The sequence below is a fragment of the Gasterosteus aculeatus genome, chromosome 6, assembly GCF_964276395.1.
Source record: "Gasterosteus aculeatus chromosome 6, fGasAcu3.hap1.1, whole genome shotgun sequence".
NCBI classification, from domain to species: Eukaryota; Metazoa; Chordata; class Actinopteri; order Perciformes; family Gasterosteidae; genus Gasterosteus; species Gasterosteus aculeatus.
In genome coordinates this window covers 1,705,001-1,726,767 of record NC_135693.1, presented here as the reverse complement: position 1 = coordinate 1,726,767, position 21,767 = coordinate 1,705,001, and the positions used below count along the sequence as shown (strand labels likewise).

Genomic DNA, 21,767 nt, shown 5'->3' with positions numbered 1-21,767 from the left:
TCATGCCTCACGCCCAGTTCTTTGGTTCAGTGCACCACGACCCAACCGTAACACATTATATTCTTTGGTACTTTGACGGTCTTTTGAATATTATATGAATATCTCCCTTTCTCCTCAAAGTCCCACATGTAGTTGATTTCTTTCCTCCCCCCAAAAAGGGAACTAAACCTCTGCTTCACTGATACTTTGCCTATCCACTAACCTCTAAAGGCACTGGGACCCGCAGGAAGGGAAGCTGACCTCATTGACTGCACGTACAAACAGGAAACAGACCGCAGCATAAATATAAACTCACGTGTCTTTATTAGTAAAGTGTGCCGACACAAACTTCATCAAAAGTCAAATGCATTCCTGGTGGGAGGTATCAAGACTAAAGGAAAACCACAAGTGATTGGCAACAATTCGAGACATTTCTTTATTGAAAAAACAGCGTAGCTAAAGACGTATTTAAGTTAATATTAATCATTTTAAAAAACAAGGTTAATATCATTAAGGCCATCACACACAACATGAGTTTCTCCTGCTGATCAGAGGTCATGTGTGCGTCAGGACATGAGCCATTCAGCACCTGCCCCGTCTGTGGAGGTCAAAGGCCGCGTCGGCGGGACTTGGGAATGGGCGGGGCGTGTAGTTGACAGGCTCCTCCTTTAGAGGGACAAGCTTTTCTCTAAGGTGGTCAGAGTTCATGAAGTGGAGAAGAGAGGGTCCGTCTGCTGCCTTGTTGCCGTGGCAAGGCAGCAGCAGCCTATTCTGCAGCACCTGGCTGATCAGCTGATCTTCCTGCACGTCCACACCGACCAATGAAGTGAAGAGGAGCTGAGAGCGAGAGACATTCACCTCTGCAGACAAGGCAGAGAGAGAGGCGGTCTTAAACAACCACGAGAAATACAGAACCCATGTGCACCGAATGTTGATGAAGTGGAAAATGAAATCTAAACACCACAAACATACTTTTATTTCTACTTCATTCATGGACACTTGTAATTACCTCATAAAGAATTTTTTTAAAAATGTTTTTCACTTAAAAAGGATGTTCTGAACAAAGCCTTGGCTGATCCATCCATACAATAAATAAATTGTCTTAAAAAATGTGATGTAAAGTGTATTTTAGAAGTTTTAAACATGTTTACATAATTGTCTGGATGCTTTTGGTAATTGAAATGATTTTATCCAGGATAATCCTGACATGAAATGTCCACAGTTGCATCTCTACTGACTTGCAGAGGAGTCTATTAGTTACTGGGGGCTCTAGACTCTAAACCCCCTCCGACTGGTGCAGGTTAAGTTTTCTATGGAGGTAAAAACTTAGGCTCAACGTACCTTGCTGAGCCATCAACTGGCTTTAAATAAGGCAATGAGGGGAACTCCTTTGTGTCTTTTACCTTCAGTAGCTCTGGTGTTGATGAGCGTTTTGGTCCTCTCGGACCTCCTTAGGGTCTCCTGAACGGCCTTCTGGGAGTTAAACTCAGCCCCCTGCAGGACAACACGCAGGTTACCATGGGAACCAGCCTTTAATTAGTGCAACTATGATGGTTAACAGACCGCTAGAGAGAGTGAACCTGCAGTGACTGAAGCTCCGCCTTCAGAGCCAGAGTGCTGTTCAGCTCCACCTTACTGAGAAAGCCTGGAGCTTGATTGGATCCTGCACCGCTGGACTCCACCCACTGTGTGGGGGCTACAGATCAGAGGAGAGGAACAACAGGTTTTTTAGTATTCTATTGACTTTAACCAGTGATTTCTCCGTTGCAGCCGATGCGCTGATGCACGTAGCACCACTGCAGAGAAGGTGAGGGATCTGTTCAGTTAATGGCTAAATAAAACCGGTGAGACAAAGTGTGGGTCATCAAGGCGTAGTCAAGGCGTGGTCAAGGCATGAGATGACCAGAACCCGCGCTGCCTTCTGAGTGAGAAGCGGACGTATTCTACCAAAGTTATTCAGCATTAATCTACAGGAAGGCGTCATCTCGTTGGCAGAGAGGGAGAGTTTACTGTCGAGTGTCACCCCAAAGGTCTATATGTCAACGTGCTGCATTATAATCATTAGCTGTGCTGCAATACCAGCATCATGTATTGGGGCGCCAATCAGCGCAGTACTCATACTCCTAAAACTACTCCAAAACAAGTGCCCCCGATTCTATTAAGACAGCAAGCCCTTCACCGCTCTTCAGTTGGCTTTAATAAGCTGCATTGAGAACCCATCGTTTTGCCTCCCTGTTGGTTCCCTGCTGTGTGGACACATCGTCGGCCATTTGTCTGCCAGCATATTGAAAGTTGGATGTGGCCTTAGTGGACGTCCGGTAGGGAGGGAGTGTGTGATGATTAGAATGACAGTAATGCAGCAGCCTGGGAGCCCTGAGCTCCCCCATGAGACCTGGGGTCCGCTTCAAGTCTTTAGCGGGAACTCAGAGTTTGTTATCCCTGAGATGAGGGAAACTAAAACACGTCGGGAGAGAATATTGAGGCCCGATTAGATATATTGTCATTTCCAGATAACTACTTGTTTGAACGGTATCGTTTTTCTTCACAGTCCATGAAACATGTTCACGGGTCCTCATGTAAGTAACGTCACTCATCGTGGACGTGCTCTCACATACGAGCACATCCCTCGTGTAGTATTACGTTTTTCTGCAAACGGCAGTTTCCTTTACAACATTAGAATATTAGTAAAGCTGCTGTATGCAGAGCCGTGAGAAACATCCTTTAAACCCTTTTGTTCCCTGGACACAAACCAGTGAGAGACATTAAAGAGGCGTTCCACAGGACGCACCTGAATAAAACACATTATAGGTTCAACACCGTTGGACCAGTTTTTACCAGCTATATTATTCTTGTGATTAAATATGAGCATGGGTGTGTATTTCAAGCCTGTGTGTAGTGCATTCTAACAAGCAGTGTAAAAACTGTAGTAAAACGTATGGATTATGATTAGTGTGTACATTAAATATTAACTTAACACCATATTGGAACTTACTCCGTTTCGGTCTTTTGCTGCAGTAGCGGTGTTGCTTTTTTTTCCTTACGCTTGCATTAGTATTTACAGCTCAATAGTGGTGAATATATTGTTTGTGGTGGTTGCCATGGTAACTCGTGGTATCGTGGCTCCATTCGTGATGCCTTTATACTGTGGTGCTGCGCTCAACTCGGAGTCACTCTACTCAGAGTTGATTGAACCAACTCTAAACAGCTGTTCTGAAACCCAAGACCTTCCCATCTCAGGGTAAATCAACTCAGAGTTTAGGGTTTGTTAAACCTCCCACTTGAAACGGCCCCCAGGTCTGGTTGCTGACGTCTATGTGGCCATCACACAGGGTCCTCAGTCCTAACTGTCAATCTGTGGTTACCGTGGTGATATTCCCTGCTCCTCCCCTGGCCTCTGTTTGGCTGCTTCGGCGGGGCGTCTGTGCTCTGATCCAGTGTCACCTTGACATCCACCGACTCTTTAAAAAACACCTAAAGAAAGATGTCATCAAAACCGCAAATCACAACCAAAGCAAAACACACATCAGGGCTGGATTTGCATTGTCACATCTGCTTAGGAAGGTTCCTAACGGGGTGAAATGACCCGGCAGTAGTGTAAGTGGCGCCATGAGGAGAGCTGTGCGAATCCTCTAATGCTAAGGAAAGGAATCATTGGACCATCCTTTACGTAAGGAAAGGAGATCATTCCTTGCTGCAGTAATATTTAAATAGGGACGTGAGAACGATCATGACTGAGAAACATAAATAGATCATATGAGAAAGCGTAACTCAATCATGTTGCAGCCTTGCTAATAAAGTAATAATTAGAGCCTGGTTGTTTTACGTCGTCTGCATGACTCGGCACTGCAAGAACTCCTGAAGGCATCTAAGAGGCTTCTTTGTAGTCCATCTTCAAAGAAATGGTAGTTTGGCCGCTGCACACTGACGTCACTAACATGCATCTCGGGTCGCATCAGAACTAGTGGAGTCGGACGATTTCCCTTTCCTAACTCCTCATTAACTCTCCTAACCACCTTTCCTTCACCTTGTGACGTTTTCCACAGAGGTCAAGGAATAGTAGTTAGGAATAGACGTTAGGAGGTCATTTCTTTGACAATTGGAATCCAGCCCCGGACTAAAGGAGCTCGTGCTCACCTGTCTTCCCGTCTGTCCTGGAGGGCGGGGCTTCGTCTGTGGTTGGTCGCTTTGCCGACCCGTCTTCGGTGGACTGCGTTTCCAGTGTGTCCGGCTGGTCTTGGGGGCGGCGCCGAGTGTGACGGACAGGTCGAGCTCAGGACAGTGAACCAGAGAGCAGGAGGAGAGCAGGGGTGAGGGGGCAGGGGGAGGAGATGGGGGAGGAGAGAGGAAGGAGGAACTCATTCTGACAAGAAAAAAAAGAGAGAGACACAGATTTTCAGTGGAATGCACCCCAAAATGAAAGTGTTCTCTTCTGTAAAGACCCTTATCACAGCTTCATGAATCGTAATTATTACAGGTATTATTAATAATGAATGATTAAAAATCTATTTAAGGGTATTTACATCAAAATCTGTTGAGTGGTGCAGCAATTACAAGACATTTTATACGTCATTTTGACCAAAGGGAACTGAACAATTGGCCGAGCAGCTGTTCCTTTCGGGTGTGTGTTATTCCCTCACTATTGGATTTAACAGATAAAAGGTCTGGAGCTTGTTCCAGCTGTGGGATCTGCATTTAAATCTGTTGCTGTCAATGGAACCGTCACTACGAGTGAAGCAAGCCGTCATTAGGCTGAAGGATGAAATCTGTATAAAGCCAACATGTATTGTTTTAAAGCACGTTACTGCAGTCTGTATAATAGTAACAGCAGCAATAACTATAGTAACCGTTAAATACCAGTATTTACAGTAAAACAGTATACCCCATCTAGTACATGCAATATTACCTCAACATTGTAGGAGTACAGTGTTCGAGTCGTTTTATTGTGCCGATCGCGTCTTTTGGGGTCGTTATATTTGGGTCAATAAACCTCATGTCGGGTTGAAGCGTTGATTGGAGGACAAGCCCACGTGACACTGTAGCCGGGGAGCAGGTTCCTAAGCAGAGGAAAGGAGTCTAGGATGCAACCGTTAGCTCGGTTAGCCGCGTAGTCTCCGTCAATGGAAGCGCCTCGTTCAGCTAAAGTTATTAACCTTCCACCCTCCGACTCACTGAGGAGTCTGAGTCACACTCATGCGTTGTGGTTTATTACATCGAAGCGGATACAACTAGTTAGCCGGTAAAGTTATTTGTGTTACCTGATGAGGTCCGAGAGGAACAAACGATGAGAAACACCAGACCGAAGTCTCCCTCTGAAGATAATCTACATTAAACGGGTTAAATATCCGGAGAAACTCCTTTGTGCCCCAAACAACCCTTTCAAAAAATCAACAGGTTTCTTCTTCTTCTTCTTTTTAAAATTGGCACATTACCGCCAACAGCAGGTATGGAGCGGACCCGGAGAAGATTTTCAAAATAAAACAAATATACACATAAATTACAAGAACTAAACATCCTTATCGAAAATAAACCAAACAACGGGCTCAGATTTTCTTTTTAATCATAGTCAATTGAATATAGCAAAATAGTGCTTTATGAGTCCCTTTGCAGAATGTAACCAAATCTATGGAAACTTGGCAAATGGGAGTGAGAAGATTTAGAGCCGGAGTGAGGATAGAATGGAGAATAAAAGATCAGTAACGACATGAGGACATTTCCCTGACTGAACCATTTGGCGCATGTGGAGAAGGTGCGCCGGGAACCGAAGGGTTGGCGGTTCACGCCCCGGCTGCTCCGCGTCCCGTGAGCGGGGGAAAGAAGGTAATACTGCCAAGTAGTAGGTAGGTGGCAGTAGAGGCCTTCAACGCTGGCCGTCACTGCCATGTTCGGTCCACGCAGTACACGAAGAAGAGGGAGGAGCAGTAAAAACAACGGAGCAGGAAGAAGAGAAACAAGAAGAAGAACCGGTTCACGCAGTTTACCGTGAACCGACCGGAGCCCCGCAGACCCCTGTCCGTGCGGTGACATGTCGGTGGCTGCCAGCGGCGCGCGGTTCATGTGCAGGAGTGTCCCGCTGCTATTGGCCCGACGCGCTGTGACCACGTCCCCGCCCGTGGCTGCTGGACCAAGAGGGAAGCGTCCACCGGCCGGGAGCGCGCCGCGCGTCACCACAGGTGAGTGGCCCGGGACACGCTAACGTTACCCGTGTCTCACTTCTTTCACTGAATCCTCACGAGGACCCCGCGCTGTGGCCTACATGGGCCGGTGGTCCACACCGGTAGACCGGGTCTGGCTTCCTGCTTGCGTCACCCGGCGTTGTCTCCGCTGTGATGTTACTAGATGTTACTGGTTACTGTTAAGGTAAAGAACTCCATCACCCAGCATTCCCTAGTCAGTGCTGAGGGACATGCGCGGTGCGGAGCGCGGCAGACCCCGGGGGTAGCATTACAGCGGACTGTGCTAGTTGACATTAAAAGTTCATGAAACGTATATCACGCCTCGCCTGCTTATTATAAGAATACGCAAGGCACAACATGGTGTCAGAAGTGGCCGTGAGCAGCTAATGAAGATAGATTTGCCACGGGAGAACGACGGGGAAAAGAGAGAAAAAAAGAAATCTCCGGTCGCGTGAGGTAACGTGCTAACAAGTCAACATGCTAAAAGAGTTTGCTACGTCGTGTGATGGCTACAAGTGGCAGTGGAAGTGAAGCGGGAGATGAAGGACAGATCGAACATATAGAGGAGGATCTTGTGCCTGAAGCAGAGGACAACCGGCAACGCGAGAGGGCTGGGGAAGACCCTGTACCCCGACTTTCAGTAATGGAGAGGCTAAGTCCACCTACTTCCATGCAACTGACTGGTAATCTTGCTGATAATTGGAAGCGTTTTAAGCAACGATTCAATATATATTTAGCAGCAAGTGGAGCAGGGGCTGATGATGAAAAACTGAAAGCTCACATTCTTTTGCATGTTATGGGAGAAGATGCTTTGGACATATATAATAGCTTTCAGTTGGATGAAGCTACTATGACCTTAGCAGAATTAATGATAAAGTTTGAAGAGTACTTTGTGCCTAGCCAGAACGTGACGTTTGAGAGGTAGAAGTTTTTCACCCATGACCAGAAGCAAGGAATACATTTCGATCAGTACTTAGCAGAGCTTCACACATTAAGCAAAACATGTGAATTTGGCACCCTGAGAGATTCTCTAGTGAGAGACAGGATAGTTTGTGGCACAGTGGATAATGCACTCAGAGAGAGACTGCTCAGAGAAGCTGGACTTACACTGGAGAAGTGTGTCACTATGTGCAGAGCAGCAGAAACAACTCGAGCGCAAGCAAAAGAGCTTCGGAGAGGTGAAACTACAGTGCATGCAGTACACAAAGAACAGAGAAATAAGAAAACATATACTAAACAAAAAGACTGTAAAGAGAAATCTGCAGAATTCAAATGTGGTAAATGTGGAGGCAGCCACAAGCCAAAATCATGTCCTGCGTATGGAAAATCCTGTAACAACTGTGGAAGGAACAATCACTATGCAAAATGTTGCAAGTCCGCTTTTAAGCAGAAGGTTCACGCAGTTGGTGAGGAAGAAGAGGATGATGGGGAGTTCCTTGTGGATGTGGTGCAGGCTCGGACTGATGAAAAAGAGGAATGGATTGTGCCAATCGAAGTGAACAAGACGGTAATACCATTCAAGCTAGATACAGGTGCCCATGTAAACCTGTTATCTTATGAGGATTACAAGACATTGGCAGTGAAAAGCAAAATTCATCCAGTAAAAACAAAGGTGACAGGATACACTGGAGAAAGGGTTCCTGTTAAAGGCGGATGCATCGCAACCTTCAAATACAGAGACCAGCAGATAAGAGCATTGCTACTGGTTGTGGATACAAGTGCACAACCAATCCTGGGACTCAAGGCATGTACAAAGCTCAACCTGGTCAAAAGAGTGTTTGTAGTGACATCATCAGAAACTGCCAATGATCATGACTCACTGATGGAAGAGTATAAAGACTGCTTCGAAGGACTTGGATGTCTACCCGGAGAACACAAAATATGCATAGACAAAAGTGTGTCTCCTGTTGTGCATCCTTGTAGGAAAGTTCCTTTTGCATTGCGTGGAAAACTGAAAGAGGAACTGGCGCGCATGGAAAAACTAAAGGTCATCAAGAAAATAGATGAGCCAACTGAATGGGTCAGCTCGCTGGTTGTTGTACAAAAGAAAACCGGTGCTCTGAGAACGTGCTTGGACCCAAGAGACTTAAACAAAGCGATCAAAAGAGAGCACTTTAAGTTACCAACCAGAGAAGAAATCATGGCACAGTTTGCTGGAGCTAAATGGTTCAGCAAACTAGACGCTTCATCAGGTTTCTGGCAGCTGAGGCTGGACGAGGAGAGTTCGAAGCTGTGCACATTCAACACACCTGAGGGCAGGTACAGGTTTCTTCGTCTGCCGTATGGTATCCTGTCAGCGCCTGAAGTCTACCATAAGACTATTCATATGATCTTCGAGCACATACCAGGAGTGGAGACAATGATGGATGACGTCATAGTCTGGGGGTCGACTCGAGAAGAACACGACGAAAGACTGAGACAAGTGCTAGACAAGACAAGGGAAGTGAATCTGAAGCTTAACAAAGACAAATGTGAGTTTGGAGTGAAAACACTTACCTTTGTGGGAGATGTTGTCAGTGAAGAGGGGGTGAAGCCCGACCCAAGAAAAACGTGAGCAATCAACAACATGGAAAGACCAAACAACAAAGACGAGGTCAGACGTTTTCTGGGAATGGTCACCTATATGGCCAAATTTGTCCCTCAGCTGTCAGCACAGTCAGCACCTCTCAGGAGTCTTCTTGAACAGAAGAATGAGTGGATCTGGTCCCATGAGCAGGAACAATGTTTTGTGAAACTGAAAGAGACTCTGACACAAGAGCCCGTGTTAAAGTTTTATGACCCAGAGAAGCAAACAAGGATTTCAGCAGATGCGTCACAGTACGGCTTGGGAGCGGTGCTGCTGCAGGAATACGATGAGAAGTGGCTACCCGTTGCTTATGCATCCAGAGCCTTGACAAGCGCTGAGTCCAGGTATGCTCAAATCGAGAAGGAGCTGTTAGCGAGCATGTACGCATGTGAACGTTTTCACCAATATGTCTATGGTCAAGCTTTTGAAGTGGAAACGGACCATAAACCTCTGGTGTCCATCATGTCCAAACCTCTGAATGACTGTCCTGTACGGATACAGCGCATGCTAATCAGGCTGCAAAAATATGACATACACATGATGTACACACAAGGGAAATACATGTACACCGCCGACACCTTGTCTAGAGCAGTGGATAAGGGGGAGCGTGCGGACAACGAAGACACTGCAGAAATCCAGGCGTATGTGGATATGATTGTGTTGAATCTGCCGGTAACAGCTGACAGAACAGAACAAATACGCAGGGAGACAAATGCAGATGAAACAATGACAGAACTCAAATACACAATACAGACAGGATGGCCTGAAAACAGAAAGGATTGCCCCACGAAAATACAAGACTACTGGAACTGTAGATCTGAGCTCAGTGTGGTGGATGACTTAGTGTTGAAGGGGAGCAAGTTTGTTATTCCATCATCGTTACGTAAACAAATGCTCCAAAAGATACACGAAGGCCACCTCGGAGAAGTCAAGTGTAAACGGCGGGCAAGAGAAGTAATGTACTGGCCGAGAATCAATCAAGATATCAGCCAGACAACAGCGTCGTGTGAGCTATGTTGCATCTACAGGCCAAAACAACAAGCTGAGCCGCTGATGACTCACCCGGTGCCCCACAGACCGTACTACAAGGTTGGTACTGATCATTTGACTGTGATGGAAAGAGTTACATAGTGGTCACCGACTACTTTTCAAATTATCCAGAAGTTGGAGCGCTGCAGTCAACATCAAGCAAAGCAGTCATCAGCTACCTCAAGACTGTCTTTGCCAGGCATGGAGTGCCATGTGAACTGTTTTCAGACAATGGGCCCCAGTTTTCCAGCTGTGAGTTTGCTGCCTTTGCCAGGGAATGGGGGTTTCAACACTCAACATCGAGTCCAACCTATCCAAAATCCAACGGCTTGGCAGAAAGCTCAGTGAAAACAGTAAAAAACATGATGAGGAAAGCACAGGACAGAGATGACTTTCAGAAGAGCTTACTGATCTATAGGAGTGCACCTCTACAGAACGGACTGTCACCAGCTCAAATGCTGATGGGTAGACTCATTCGCTCTAACCTACCAATAACCGAGGATTTGCTTACGCCAAAGAACGCACACAAAGTCAGAAAAATAAAGGAGGAACAAAAAGCAAAGCAGAAACAGCTGTATGATCGAACGGCAAAACACCTGCCAAAGCTGAGTCCTGGAGACCTGGTGCGTCTCAGGGACGTCTCTGCAGGCACATGGGGACAAAAGGGACAGGTGAAGGAGGAAGTTGCTCCACGCTCCTACAGGATCCAGACGGAGAATGGAGTGTCTCTGAGGAGGAACCGCACTGATCTGCAACTACGAACGACTGAACAGGACAGTATAGTTCAAGAGACGGTTCAGGAGGACACAACTGAATCTACTGAGCTATCGGACAGTGGTCCGACAGCGACGTCTGCGTCAACGGCTGAGGCGACACCTTTCAGATTGCTGAAATCGCCGGCTGCTGAAAGTCAGGATAGACCTAGGAGACATGTTCAGCCACCCATGAGGTTGATTGAGAGTTGCTAGACTATCTTTAGTTTGTTTTGTTTGCAGGGAAGGAAAAGGCAATGTGTACCTTTTGTCTTGTTCGAGTAAGTTTACTTAAGAAGGAAAAGGGGAAGTTGCAATTGTAGAAGTTGTTTACAAGTATAGTTTATATGTTACATTACACTTGCACTTAAAGATGGCTATGTTTTTACGGGGGAAAATATAATCTCATTGTAAGGGGAAAGATGTGATGTTACTAGATGTTACTGGTTACTGTTAAGGTAAAGAACTCCATCACCCAGCATTCCCTAGTCAGTGCTGAGGGACATGCGCGGTGCGGAGCGCGGCAGACCCCGGGGGTAGCATTACAGCGGACTGTGCTAGTTGATATTAAAAGTTCATGAAACGTATATCACGCCTCGCCTGCTTATTATAAGAATACGCAAGGTACAACATCCGCCGCTCCCGTTGCCTGGCAAACTGCAACATGCAGATAGAGACGGTGTCTTCTTCTTATTCGATTTGGGAAGACCTTCTTCACCTGCGGACCATGATATATTTCGGGCTGAGAGAAGAACTTTTTCTGGTCTATAAAACCCTCAGTAGGATATTAGTTATCACGTGTCAGTTATTCAGTAAGTGTGAGAGTTAAGGCATTAAAGGGACGTTTCACTAATAACTACGGCCGGATGCGGGCGGACAGCGCAGCGGCTCCCGGTAACGTGAGCTGGCCGGTTGTTATAACGTGGATGTGTGTTGGTACATTGATGTTCATGAGACACGTCCCAGGTGATGACGAGTCGTGGAAACGATCCCCAGACCTGCAGCGTATTTCTGTCCATTCCATTGGATCATGTTTCAGTTAAATAAGACCTTTGGAGGAGCCTTTGTGACTTAACACTACGTCAGGTCTAATTCTTTATATGAGTTCTAAAAAAAACCTGGACCTGCTATTTGCACAAGCTTATGCAAAGTAAGTTATGCAAACAGGGCATAAACAGACAATGACAGTGCTGGCTTATGTTTTTTATTTTCATGCATTTACAGTCATTGTTTCTTATTTCTAATAATGTTTCTTACCAAATGCTCTCAAATATAGTCTTAAAAAAAGCCCTTATTTACTATACATTGTTAATATTAACATTTCTGTCCCTGTGACGTTGCTGCAGCCTACTGATCTGATCGGAGAGAGGCCAGCACTGGGAGTTGTGGGAAGTGAAGTCTTGTCTCACTATGTTGTCTTCTTTCGAAGGCAAGCTGGCGCGGAATGAGGGGGATAAAAAAACAGTGGTGAGTCTTCACAGTATGTAATAATAATCTATTCTAAACACACGTCCATATCATAGTAAGGACCTTCTTCTTGATGATGTCTTTGGACCAGCCTGTTAACGAACATCCCTCTGTCGCTGTTTTTCAGATTTGCATCGAGGGGAACATTGCCAGCGGGAAGACGACGTGTGTGAACTATTTTGAAAAAAATAGCAACATTGAGGTACTGAACAGAACACAGTCCAACTGTGCATAATGTTGATTCATGTGCACATGCTCCCCACCGGGATGTTTTACATTTAATTTAGTTTCTAAAATCCACTTCTGTCAGCACAGCAGTGTAACTGTTCAGGAATGATGGCGCAACCCTGGAGATGGGAGGTGTTCATTATCGAATTTGCTTGTCTTTCTTGGTTCCAGGTCCTCGCAGAGCCAGTCTCTAAATGGAGGAACGTCCGTGGACACAACCCTCTGGTATCGTAAATGGCCGTCTTGTTATCACTGGTGTTCCCATTGACCTGGCATCAGACCTTTAAGCAGAACTAAACGTGTTTTCAGGATGGGCTCCAGGAGCATTCAAGCAATACTTTCAATGAAAGAATACCACAGATGAAAATGAGTTCTCTGACCTGCCTATGAACTAACACTTTTAACTTCTATTTGATTTAGATGTGTTCTGTGTACCATTAAAACAAGGCATATGCTGGTTGTGTGTCTGTTCCTGCAGGCTTTGATGTACCAAGATCCTGAGCGCTGGGGCATCACGCTGCAGACGTACGTCCAACTCACCATGCTGGATACACACCTGGCAGCCATGGTAACGCTGCTGCTGGCTATTCCCCCACGCAACCTATAAGCGTGTTGTCAACCTGCATTGCTAAGGCTTTGTTAGCGGCGATGCAAACACATCTGCTGTATCTACCTCCCTTGTGGGTTCCAGACAGCCGACGTCAGGATGATAGAGAGATCCCTCTTCAGCGCCAAGTACATCTTTGTGGAAAACCTCTTCAGAAGGTACCTGTAGTTTGAGAAACCCAAACCCGGCACGAGTAGATCCATATAGAATATTATCGTAGGGGAAACACGGACGTATTGCTGCTTTAATGCCAGCACACTTGATAGACGTAGACCGTACAGATTTAGTTCACATTTGCATTTAGCCAGCAAGCTACGGACAGTTAAGAACTGGTCAGTCTGAAGGCACATTGCAGGATCACAAATACCATTTACAGGCATTTAAGTGACGCACGTTTCTGTTATTAACTTTTGTTATTTATTTATTATTGAAAATATGCTACTATTTGAGTGCCCTATTTCTTAAGGATTACATTTTGATAAGAATACATTGAAGGGCAGTTTTTTTTTCAAAAGAGATATATATTTATTGCGTTAACGGAATTAATTAATGCATATAATGACTTTATTGCGTGTTAACACAGTTTTTATTTATTGCGCCCTGGGCCACAGCGGGGGGGTGTTGATCAGTGTTGCCCCGGGGGGGGGGCATCATGCTCCGTGTCGACTAATGAGAGCATTTGGAGGCGTCCAGCTCACATAAACCCAGACAGAAGAGAACTGGCTTAAGTGGACATTTTTATTTTTAATGTCTAGACGGCGAGTTGATTCCACAGGGACATCATTTCACAGTGTGACTTTCTACAGACACACGATGTCAACGTTCACTAATTCTGCTTCTTCCTCAAAATGCCACAGCAGCTTTAATTGTGTGTTTTTTCAGCGGGAAAATGCCCGGGGTGGACTATGCTGTCCTCAGCGAGTGGTTCGATTGGATCACAACAAACATTTGCATTCCTGTTGATCTGATTGGTGAGAATACACAAAGCAGAGAAACAATCGATTATTTCATGTAGAATTAGGAGATTGTAACTGCTAGCTGTGTGGTAGAGGTGTGGTGGTGTTTTTATACTGGTTGTGGTTTGTCTGGTTGACAATACCTAGTGACTGAAGATATGATGAGTGCTTGTAGCAATCCTGTGCTGTCTTGCACATCTTTTGGCCCTGCACATCATACAAAAGGCCCCACGAGCAGCACACAATCAGCCCCATATTCACTCATGAAATCATAACGCAGTCCCTCCGTCTCACTGGGATTTGTCTTCAGTCCCGACACGTTGAGTGACTGTTTTCTTCTGGCTCCAGTCTACCTAAAGACATCTCCTCAGACCTGCCACGAGAGGCTAAAGCAGAGACGCAGAGAAGAAGAGAAGGTCATTCCATTGGTGAGGACACACATTCACAGACAGCAGTGTGAGGGTGAACATTTAGTGAGTTCCTCACTATTTGTTTCGTGTTGATTTTATTGCTTCCTACTGTAACATCATCTAATTGCTCTTTCCCGAGAGATGAGCTCTTAAACATCAAGTAGACCACTGCAGGGGATTTATGTCCCGCTTTTCTCTAATCACCTGGAACGTATTGTCTTGTGAAAGGTGTCCACCTTTGACCAGGAACTAATTGGCAATAACATTTGACATTTTGCAACGGCGCAACTCGTCCTAATAAATTCACAGTCACACAAGAGTTGCTCTTTGTTTTTGTTGGTTGCAAACAGGAATCCAGTAAAGCGTTTGTGATTGTGTTCACTAGGAGTATCTCGAGTCCATCCACGAGCTGTATGAGGACTGGCTCATCAAGCAGACCTCTTCCCCTCTGCCTGCTCCTGTGCTGGTGAGTTAGTGTGGACATGTGTCTTCGTCTCTCTTATGGTCTCCTGATGACTCGAATGTCTTTTAACGCGACGTGTCATCGTTCACCCATTCATACACTGACGGGAGGAGCTGCTACACACAGTGACGCCCTCCCGCCAGTAGCTAACCCTTCACACAGCGCAGCTACGGGAGCTGTTTGGGGTTCGGGCTCGTCCCCTAGGACACGCATGGACACGGGGATCAAGCCAAGGGAGCCCTAAGTGATGTTAGTGATTGGTGACCTTTAAATCTGTGTGTGTGTGTGTGTGCGTACAGGTGATTCCTGCTGACCATGACCTCCAGACGATGCTGCACCAGTACGAGGAAAACCGTGACAAGATTTTAGCTGCAAGCCGTCTCTGAGCACGCACATGATTCTGCATTGGACAACCTTTTCCTTTTTAAGTGCACTTTTTTCATTACTCCACATATGTTAGGGTTAGCAAATAGGCGATTAAGGGGTTTTATGCAAATGAATGAAGTAAATGACTGGTCAAAGAAACGATGCTTGGTGTCCTTTTGGAGGAGGGCGAGATTAAGAAGAATTAAAGATTTAACAACAGAAGAAATTCATTTTTTTCTCGATGTTAAATTTCAGCTGACCTGTTTTCTGCTGCCCATCAGTCAATAATGTTTACACGCCGTAGTCATAGCAACGCGTCTTGCCCCAGGACACATCTATATGGACCAGTGAAGTTTTATTTGAAGATTTTATTATTGTAATATATCCAAAATATGAATAAACCTCAAACCTAAATAAGGTGTGATCTTTTGGCTTTTTTTAGGCGGAAACTTCTCAGAAAAAGCACAGAGACTCTAAAGCTCATGAAGCTTGGTTTCAAATATTAAGTATTTATTTAAAAAGGTACATTTAAGACAATTTGTCAGCAAAAGTTCACAAAAATATATTTATGACCAAACCTCCCCTAATCTGCTTTATTTTAGCACTTCTAAGTAGGGCCTTAGTCCTTATTAGCATTATTTCTCAATCATTCATATGAAACAGGACATCTGTCTCACTGTCCATCCTGATGGGGGGACACTCCTCTGTCCCTCTGGCTTTCTGCCTGTTGAAGGGTTTTGCTGTGCCGATGTGAGGGTTTCGGGACAAGTTGTTGCATGTGTACAGACTGTAAGGAATTGAGTCTGAGATTTGGGACATTTCTAACACACTATATGTTCTATATATGTGGACAAATGACTCCAAATGTAAAAAAAACAACCTTTTCCTACTAACAGTTCCACTTACTAATAAAATATCTGCTAATTCAAGTTGATTTCTGTATTTGTATCTGTTTTCTGTTCCTTTGGTGGTTACAGGGTGAACGCGCCCAGTTTAACAAACAAATTAACAGGACACAAGCATTTCCTGAGACTGTGTGCAGGGCAGAGCTTGAACTTAGTATTCATAAAATCGGGACTGCATTCAAATGTTGTTTTTAATCTCTACTAGTCACTGTTGAACAGTTCTGCTGTTGACATTGTCCATATGCATGTAAATCTGCAACCAGGGGAAAGTCATTTCTTGTGAAGCTCCACCATCACGAAGCTCTTTGTCAGCTGCTCCTCGTCTCTCCCCGTGTCCTTTGACTCCTGCTGCTCTGCCCCGTCCCCTCCTCTGAAGCTCTCTGCTGCACCGGTGGCCAGTGGGAGGTGCTGCTTCTGCTCCTCCATCTCTGCAGGATCAGACCGGGAGGATCTACTTGCAGCATGACCTGGTTCTGGCCCCGCCGTCACTGGCTGACCCAGAGTGTCCTCTCGTGTGTGTCCCTCCTCCCCGTGGTTGTCTAGTTTTCTCTCCACTTCCTTTTTGGTATCTTGCACATGCAGGGGGCTCTCGGCCAGCTCTGCTTTCTGCTGCACCGCGTCCGTCGAGCTGAGAGGAGGCTTCTGGTTGGCCGATCGTCGTATGTCTGTAAAAAACAGGACGGACATGTATAAAACTTTGCTTTTCCAGCGAGCCTCCAACATAATAATATGGGCCGACATTTAGCCTGCCAGTTCATACTGTGTTAATTACCCTTTGAATATGGGTGGTTCTCTATTGTTGTATTGATGAATCGTTATAATATTAAAGCAATAAGGTACTTGAGGTACTTGAAGTTCTGCCTCAAGTACCTTATTGCTTTTATAACACGGTTACCAGCGAAATTATAAATAGTAGCTATTATAAAAGTATAATCGCTGCCTTTCAGCACAAAATAGTTGTAGCCACCAAACGTTGTGTATCTTATTTCAGTAGTCTAGAGAAAAATAGTCCCCGTACGTGCACGTAAACAGCGTCGTGTCCCGCAGCACCTCATTCATCCACATCGCTCATGACGTCCACCTGAATTGTCCGGCTGTGAAAGCTCTCGTTGCCCCGAACCGATGAAACCCATCATTCGTCTCTAGCCTGTTACTTGGGTGCGCAGTGATGTGGAACGCTGGGGTCAATGTGAGCAGGTACTGTACGTTACGGCTGAATGATGCACTCCCCGTGACTCACTCTCAACCAATCAGAACGCTGGATTTTGTCTACCCGTATTATGTGAGATAATGTGGCCTGCTAGGAGGATTTCACCCCACTTCTAATAAATGGTCTTCTCATTCAGGGGATAGAAAGTTGAAACGGAGCCCTTCCTGGTATTCCGTGCATATTTTGCCTGGGACGTCGTAGGTGTGTGAGTGTGTTACCTGCTAGCGTGCAGGCAGGTGTCTCTGCTGTTGGCTGGGCCCCTCCATGTTTCTGCGTCTCCCCGTCCTCTCTGCTTCCATCGCTGTTCCTGATGGTACAACCTCTGCCTTTGCATGCGTCGTCGTCATCGGCTCTGCTGTCATCCTGACTGCGTGTAGATGAATGCGTGCCTTTAATACGCTCAGACCCTTTACTGTCACCACTGGGGTCATTGGTGGTGGTGGTGGTGGGAACATCTCTTCTGCTGCTGTTTGTTCGTTGAGGTTTGTCCGGTAGCAGAGGACGGCCCCTGAAGGCGAGGTCAGGGTAGGTCTTCTGCATCTCCATTATGGACTCGTCTACGCCGACGAGGGGGCAGCCTGGAGGCTCGGGCTGGGCTTCCACTGTGAGCCTGGAGTCCAAATTCAGAGGCACCTGGAGGAATAAAGCTGGTCAAGCCTGTGACAAAGGCCTTCGGATCGGACTGCTCAAATGATTGATTCTCCAGGAGGACTTCATTAAAGGACAGCATCGCCACAGCAACGGCTTTCATCATTTTTCACCATAAAGGTCTTTAGATTGAACTGACAAAACATAAAGTTTATCGGATTACTTTGTTGAAGAACCACTTTTGGAAATGTTCGAAAATACATAAAAATCTCAAAATGATTTGGAACAATTGTCTGCTTGTTAGGTGTGCATGTGATGCATGTAGCGAACCAACCTGCTCACAAATATATCAAACAGGTATATCCCGAGATGCACTGAGGGCCAATGATGAGTTTATTTGTCAAGATGGAGACGCGTGGGGCCGGCAGCTGGAAAAGCAGCAACCTTTGCTTTTAAATGTTAACTACTGGAATTCATTTATGTTATAATGTGATATATAACCTTATCCCAACATCCCATTTTAGTAAAACGTTCAGTGACGTTAGTATCAGACAAGCTTACACTACATTTCAAGCCGCTAGTCTGCATGAACCCGACCATAGTTATTAGCTATGTTCAGTAACTTAGATAATGGTAAATGGTAAATAGCCTGTACTTGTATAGCGCTTTTCTAGTCTTCTGACCACTCAAAGCGCTTTAACACTACATGACATCATTCACCCATTCACACCCATTCACACACTGATGACATCATTCACCCATTCACACCCATTCATACACTGATGACAGGAGAACCACACACAGTGACACCTGCCATCAGTAACTAACATCCACACACTGTAGTCGCAGCTACAGGAGCAATGTTGGGTTAAGTGTCTTGCCCAAGGACACAACAACATGCGGGTTAGCCGGACCTGGGATCGAACCGACAACCCTCTGATTGGAGGACGACCGTGCTCCCCACTCACCCACAACCGCCCACTTAGACTGTTGACTAATATCTCACTGAGGTTGTGCCAGTTGTGTAGACAATTTTCACTTCATATTATGAACAGAAATGAAGTAAAGTGTGCTCAAGTTATCCTGAAATATCCCCTTCTAAGTCTTGGGTCTTCTAAATTGCTTCCTGGTATTTAGTTCATTAACCTGGGAATAAACTGCCTTTTACTGTTCCCAGCTGGGATTATTATATCGTCCTGTAAACAATCCCCTTTAGGTCGACCTGTGTCGACTACATAATAACGTACTGTGATAGTCCAGTTTGAAAAGTTTACCTAAGTTTGTCTAGTTTTATGTGACTTGTTCATACTAAATTGTTACGGAAAGTCTGAGAAAATCCAAGTTGTCTTACTGTGTGGTTGCTGTTGTGCATCTGTTTGTGTGTGTGTGTGTTTACTTGACTATATAAGTGAGTTGGACAATAAGAACCTCTTACACATCATCAGATAGAACCATCATCAGATAGAACCATCAACAGATACAACCATCAACAGATACAACCACCGTCAGATAGAACCACCGTCAGATAGAACCACCGTCAGATACAACCACCATCAGATACAACCACCATCAGATAAACCATCATCAGATACAACCACCGTCAGATACAACCATCAACAGATACAACCACCGTCAGATAGAACCACCGTCAGATACAACCACCGTCAGATACAACCACCGTCAGATACAACCACCGTCAGATACAACCACCATCAGATACACCCGTCATCAGATAGAACCATCATCAGATAGAACCACCGTCAGATACAACCATCATCAGATAGAACCACCATCAGATACAACCATCGTCAGATACAACCATCGCCAGATAGAACCATCATCAGATAGAACCATCGTCAGATACAAGCATCGTCAGATACAACCACCGGCAGATACAACCATCGTCAGATACAACCATCGTCAGATAGAACCACCGTCAGATAGAACCATCGTCAGATACAACCACCGTCAGATAGAACCATCGTCAGATACAACCATCATCCGATAGAACCATCGTCAGATACAACCATCATCAGATACAACCATCGTCAGATACAACCATCATCAGATACAACCACCGTCAGATAGAACCATCATCAGATAGAACCACCATCAGATACAACCATCGTCAGATACAACCATCGCCAGATAGAACCATCGTCAGATAGAACCATCGTCAGATACAACCACCGGCAGATACAACCATCGTCAGATACAACCATCGTCAGATAGAACCACCGTCAGATAGAACCATCGTCAGATACAACCACCGTCAGATACAACCATCGTCAGATAGAACCATCGTCAGATAGAACCATCGTCAGATACAACCATCGTCAGATAGAACCACCGTCAGATAGAACCATCGTCAGATACAACCATCATCCGATAGAACCATCGTCAGATACAACCATCATCAGATACAACCATCGTCAGATACAACCATCGTCAGATACAACCACCGGCAGATACAACCATCGTCAGATACAACCATCGTCAGATAGAACCACCGTCAGATAGAACCATCGTCAGATACAACCACCGTCAGATACAACCATCGTCAGATACAACCATCGTCAGATACAACCATCGTCAGATAGAACCATCGTCAGATAGAACCATCATCAGATACAACCACCATCAGATACAACCACCGTCAGATAGAACCATCGTCAGATAGAACCATCGTCAGATAGAACCATCGTCAGATACAACCATCGTCAGATACAACCATCGTCAGATACAACCACCGTCAGATAGAACCATCGTCAGATAGAACCATCGTCAGATACAACCATCGTCAGATAGAACCACCGTCAGATACAACCACCATCAGATACAACCACCGTCAGATAGAACCACTGTCAGATAGAACCAACGTCAGATACAACCACCGTCAGATACAACCACCGTCAGATAGAACCATCATCAGAGGCCCATCATTAAAAGCAGATTCCTCTGTTTTAACTATTATCTAACGTTATAAGCTTGTTACATGTATTTAATGAAACTACTTAAAATGTTACTGAGAGTACATTTAAGTAGTTCAACTAGTTTTTAAAGGTTTGGAAAATAAGTTCAATATCTTTTCTCGTTTTGTGCTCCTACTGTATGTTGACATGACAACAGACGCGAAAGGAGCTGCTCAGTCGGTCAACCAGGCTCAACTCTGCATCTTTTCAATATGTACTGTACCTCTTCCATTTCATGGTTCTCCTCTTCGTTTTCCCCTGTTCCTGTTTTCTCGGTAGGTTCATCCAGTTGTGAAGGCCCCATTCTCCTCTGGAGGACCTCCATAAATTCCTGCAGTGCAAAGTTACAGCACATGACGTGAGAAGGCCCAGCTGTGAACACTATTGCTGCTATTCATGGTTCATTCATTGATTGGTGTAGTGTGTGAGTCTGGCGCATACTTAACCCTGTATCCCACAATGTGTGATCAACCAGATTCCCTTTGTAATTGCATTATTTTGGTAAAACTGAACTTACCTGTGGTTCCAGCTGATCCTTCTCCAAGATCTCCAGCAGGTGGTCACATTCCACCCTGGCCAGCAGCAGCTCAAAGGCCAGCAGCATGGCCCTGTCTGGGTCAGCATCTTCTCTCAGTCTGTATTCACTGAAATGCATGGAGCAGTTTAGAGGACAACTGGAGAGAACCAGACCAACAGTGAAGACATTCAACTCGTTTATAGCTTTCCCCATTTGCATCAAGATCCGCTGATTTAGTTGGAGCAACTGCAACCAGTTTCCTAATTGTGTGTGAATTTAAGATCAAGTGGTTGAAAGCTGAAGATCGGAGCTCTAACGCGGCCTGGATGGAGTATGCACAGGACTTCCTCCTCTTCTTTTGCTCTTAAGGAGTGTGACCTTTACGGAAATTAAATCTCTTATAGAACAAAACAAACAAAAAAATAAAAATAAAATAAAATGAATTCTCAGATCATATTCATTAATCTTGTTGACTAAATATTCCATCACTGAAGCTTTTTCGTTGTACATTAATAATATTTTACTCTCCCAGCTCCCTTATAACATTTTTCGTTTCTTTCTCTCGCTGACTCGTACCTC

The 21,767-nt window shown here is 45.2% G+C and overlaps 3 protein-coding genes across 13 annotated transcripts in view; 1 reads left to right on the top strand and 2 right to left on the bottom strand.

Moving 5' to 3' along the window:
* Window positions 1–391: 391 nt before the first annotated feature.
* Window positions 392–6,307, bottom strand: ppp1r35 (protein phosphatase 1, regulatory subunit 35). 4 transcript variants are annotated; one of them, XM_040178041.2, is made up of 7 exons: window positions 5,235–5,468; window positions 4,883–5,052; window positions 4,114–4,339; window positions 3,342–3,450; window positions 1,560–1,675; window positions 1,383–1,473; window positions 392–839 (listed from the first exon to the last, which is right to left on the bottom strand). In XM_040178041.2, exons 2-7 carry the CDS (start codon window positions 4,969–4,971, stop codon window positions 562–564), a joined length of 909 nt encoding a protein of 302 aa, XP_040033975.2. In that variant the 5' UTR covers window positions 4,972–5,052; window positions 5,235–5,468; the 3' UTR covers window positions 392–561. The 4 variants fall into 4 exon arrangements, with proteins under 4 accessions (XP_040033975.2, XP_040033976.2, XP_077960737.1 ...); XM_040178042.2 differs by having other exon boundaries at window positions 4,883–5,033; window positions 5,235–5,412; XM_078104611.1 differs by lacking the exons at window positions 4,883–5,052; window positions 5,235–5,468 and adding an exon at window positions 5,958–6,307.
* Window positions 5,866–15,410, top strand: tk2 (thymidine kinase 2). 8 transcript variants are annotated; one of them, XM_040178046.2, is made up of 10 exons: window positions 5,866–6,149; window positions 11,846–11,966; window positions 12,094–12,168; window positions 12,366–12,419; window positions 12,673–12,762; window positions 12,886–12,959; window positions 13,684–13,772; window positions 14,106–14,185; window positions 14,553–14,633; window positions 14,930–15,410. In XM_040178046.2, the coding sequence occupies exons 2-10, from the start codon at window positions 11,910–11,912 to the stop codon at window positions 15,014–15,016; spliced, it is 687 nt and encodes a 228-aa protein (XP_040033980.1). In that variant the 5' UTR covers window positions 5,866–6,149; window positions 11,846–11,909; the 3' UTR covers window positions 15,017–15,410. The 8 variants fall into 8 exon arrangements, with proteins under 8 accessions (XP_040033980.1, XP_040033979.1, XP_040033981.1 ...); XM_040178045.2 differs by having other exon boundaries at window positions 5,870–6,149; window positions 11,929–11,966; XM_040178047.2 differs by lacking the exon at window positions 5,866–6,149 and adding an exon at window positions 6,366–6,835.
* A 75-nt stretch (window positions 15,411–15,485) lies between these two features.
* The window catches only part of LOC120820368 (uncharacterized), an 8,211-nt gene continuing 1,929 nt past the window's right edge, over window positions 15,486–21,767 (bottom strand). The window contains exons 3-6 of the mRNA XM_040178040.2: window positions 21,189–21,315; window positions 20,895–21,002; window positions 17,330–17,744; window positions 15,486–16,566 (exon numbers count right to left, since the gene is read on the bottom strand). Of these exons, the coding sequence (XP_040033974.2) occupies window positions 16,172–16,566; window positions 17,330–17,744; window positions 20,895–21,002; window positions 21,189–21,315 (1,045 nt within the window). The 3' untranslated portion in view covers window positions 15,486–16,171. The remainder of the gene's footprint in view (window positions 16,567–17,329; window positions 17,745–20,894; window positions 21,003–21,188; window positions 21,316–21,767) is intronic.

Excerpts from the sequence above, each read along its gene's own strand:
- tk2 (XM_078104612.1), top strand. The coding sequence starts at position 6,658 with ATGGCTACAAGTGGCAGTGGAAGTGAAGCGGGAGATGAAGGACAGATC. Across the intron at positions 6,836-11,928 it reads TACTTCCATGCAACTGACTG|GCAAGCTGGCGCGGAATGAG; the intron begins GTAATCTTGCTG and ends CTTCTTTCGAAG. Across the intron at positions 14,634-14,929 it reads CTCTGCCTGCTCCTGTGCTG|GTGATTCCTGCTGACCATGA; the intron begins GTGAGTTAGTGT and ends GTGTGCGTACAG.
- ppp1r35 (XM_040178041.2), bottom strand. The coding sequence starts at position 4,971 with ATGAGGTTTATTGACCCAAATATAACGACCCCAAAAGACGCGATCGGC. Across the intron at positions 4,340-4,882 it reads TGTACTCCTACAATGTTGAG|AATGAGTTCCTCCTTCCTCT; the intron begins GTAATATTGCAT and ends TTTTCTTGTCAG. Across the intron at positions 3,451-4,113 it reads CAGGACAGACGGGAAGACAG|GTGTTTTTTAAAGAGTCGGT; the intron begins GTGAGCACGAGC and ends ATCTTTCTTTAG.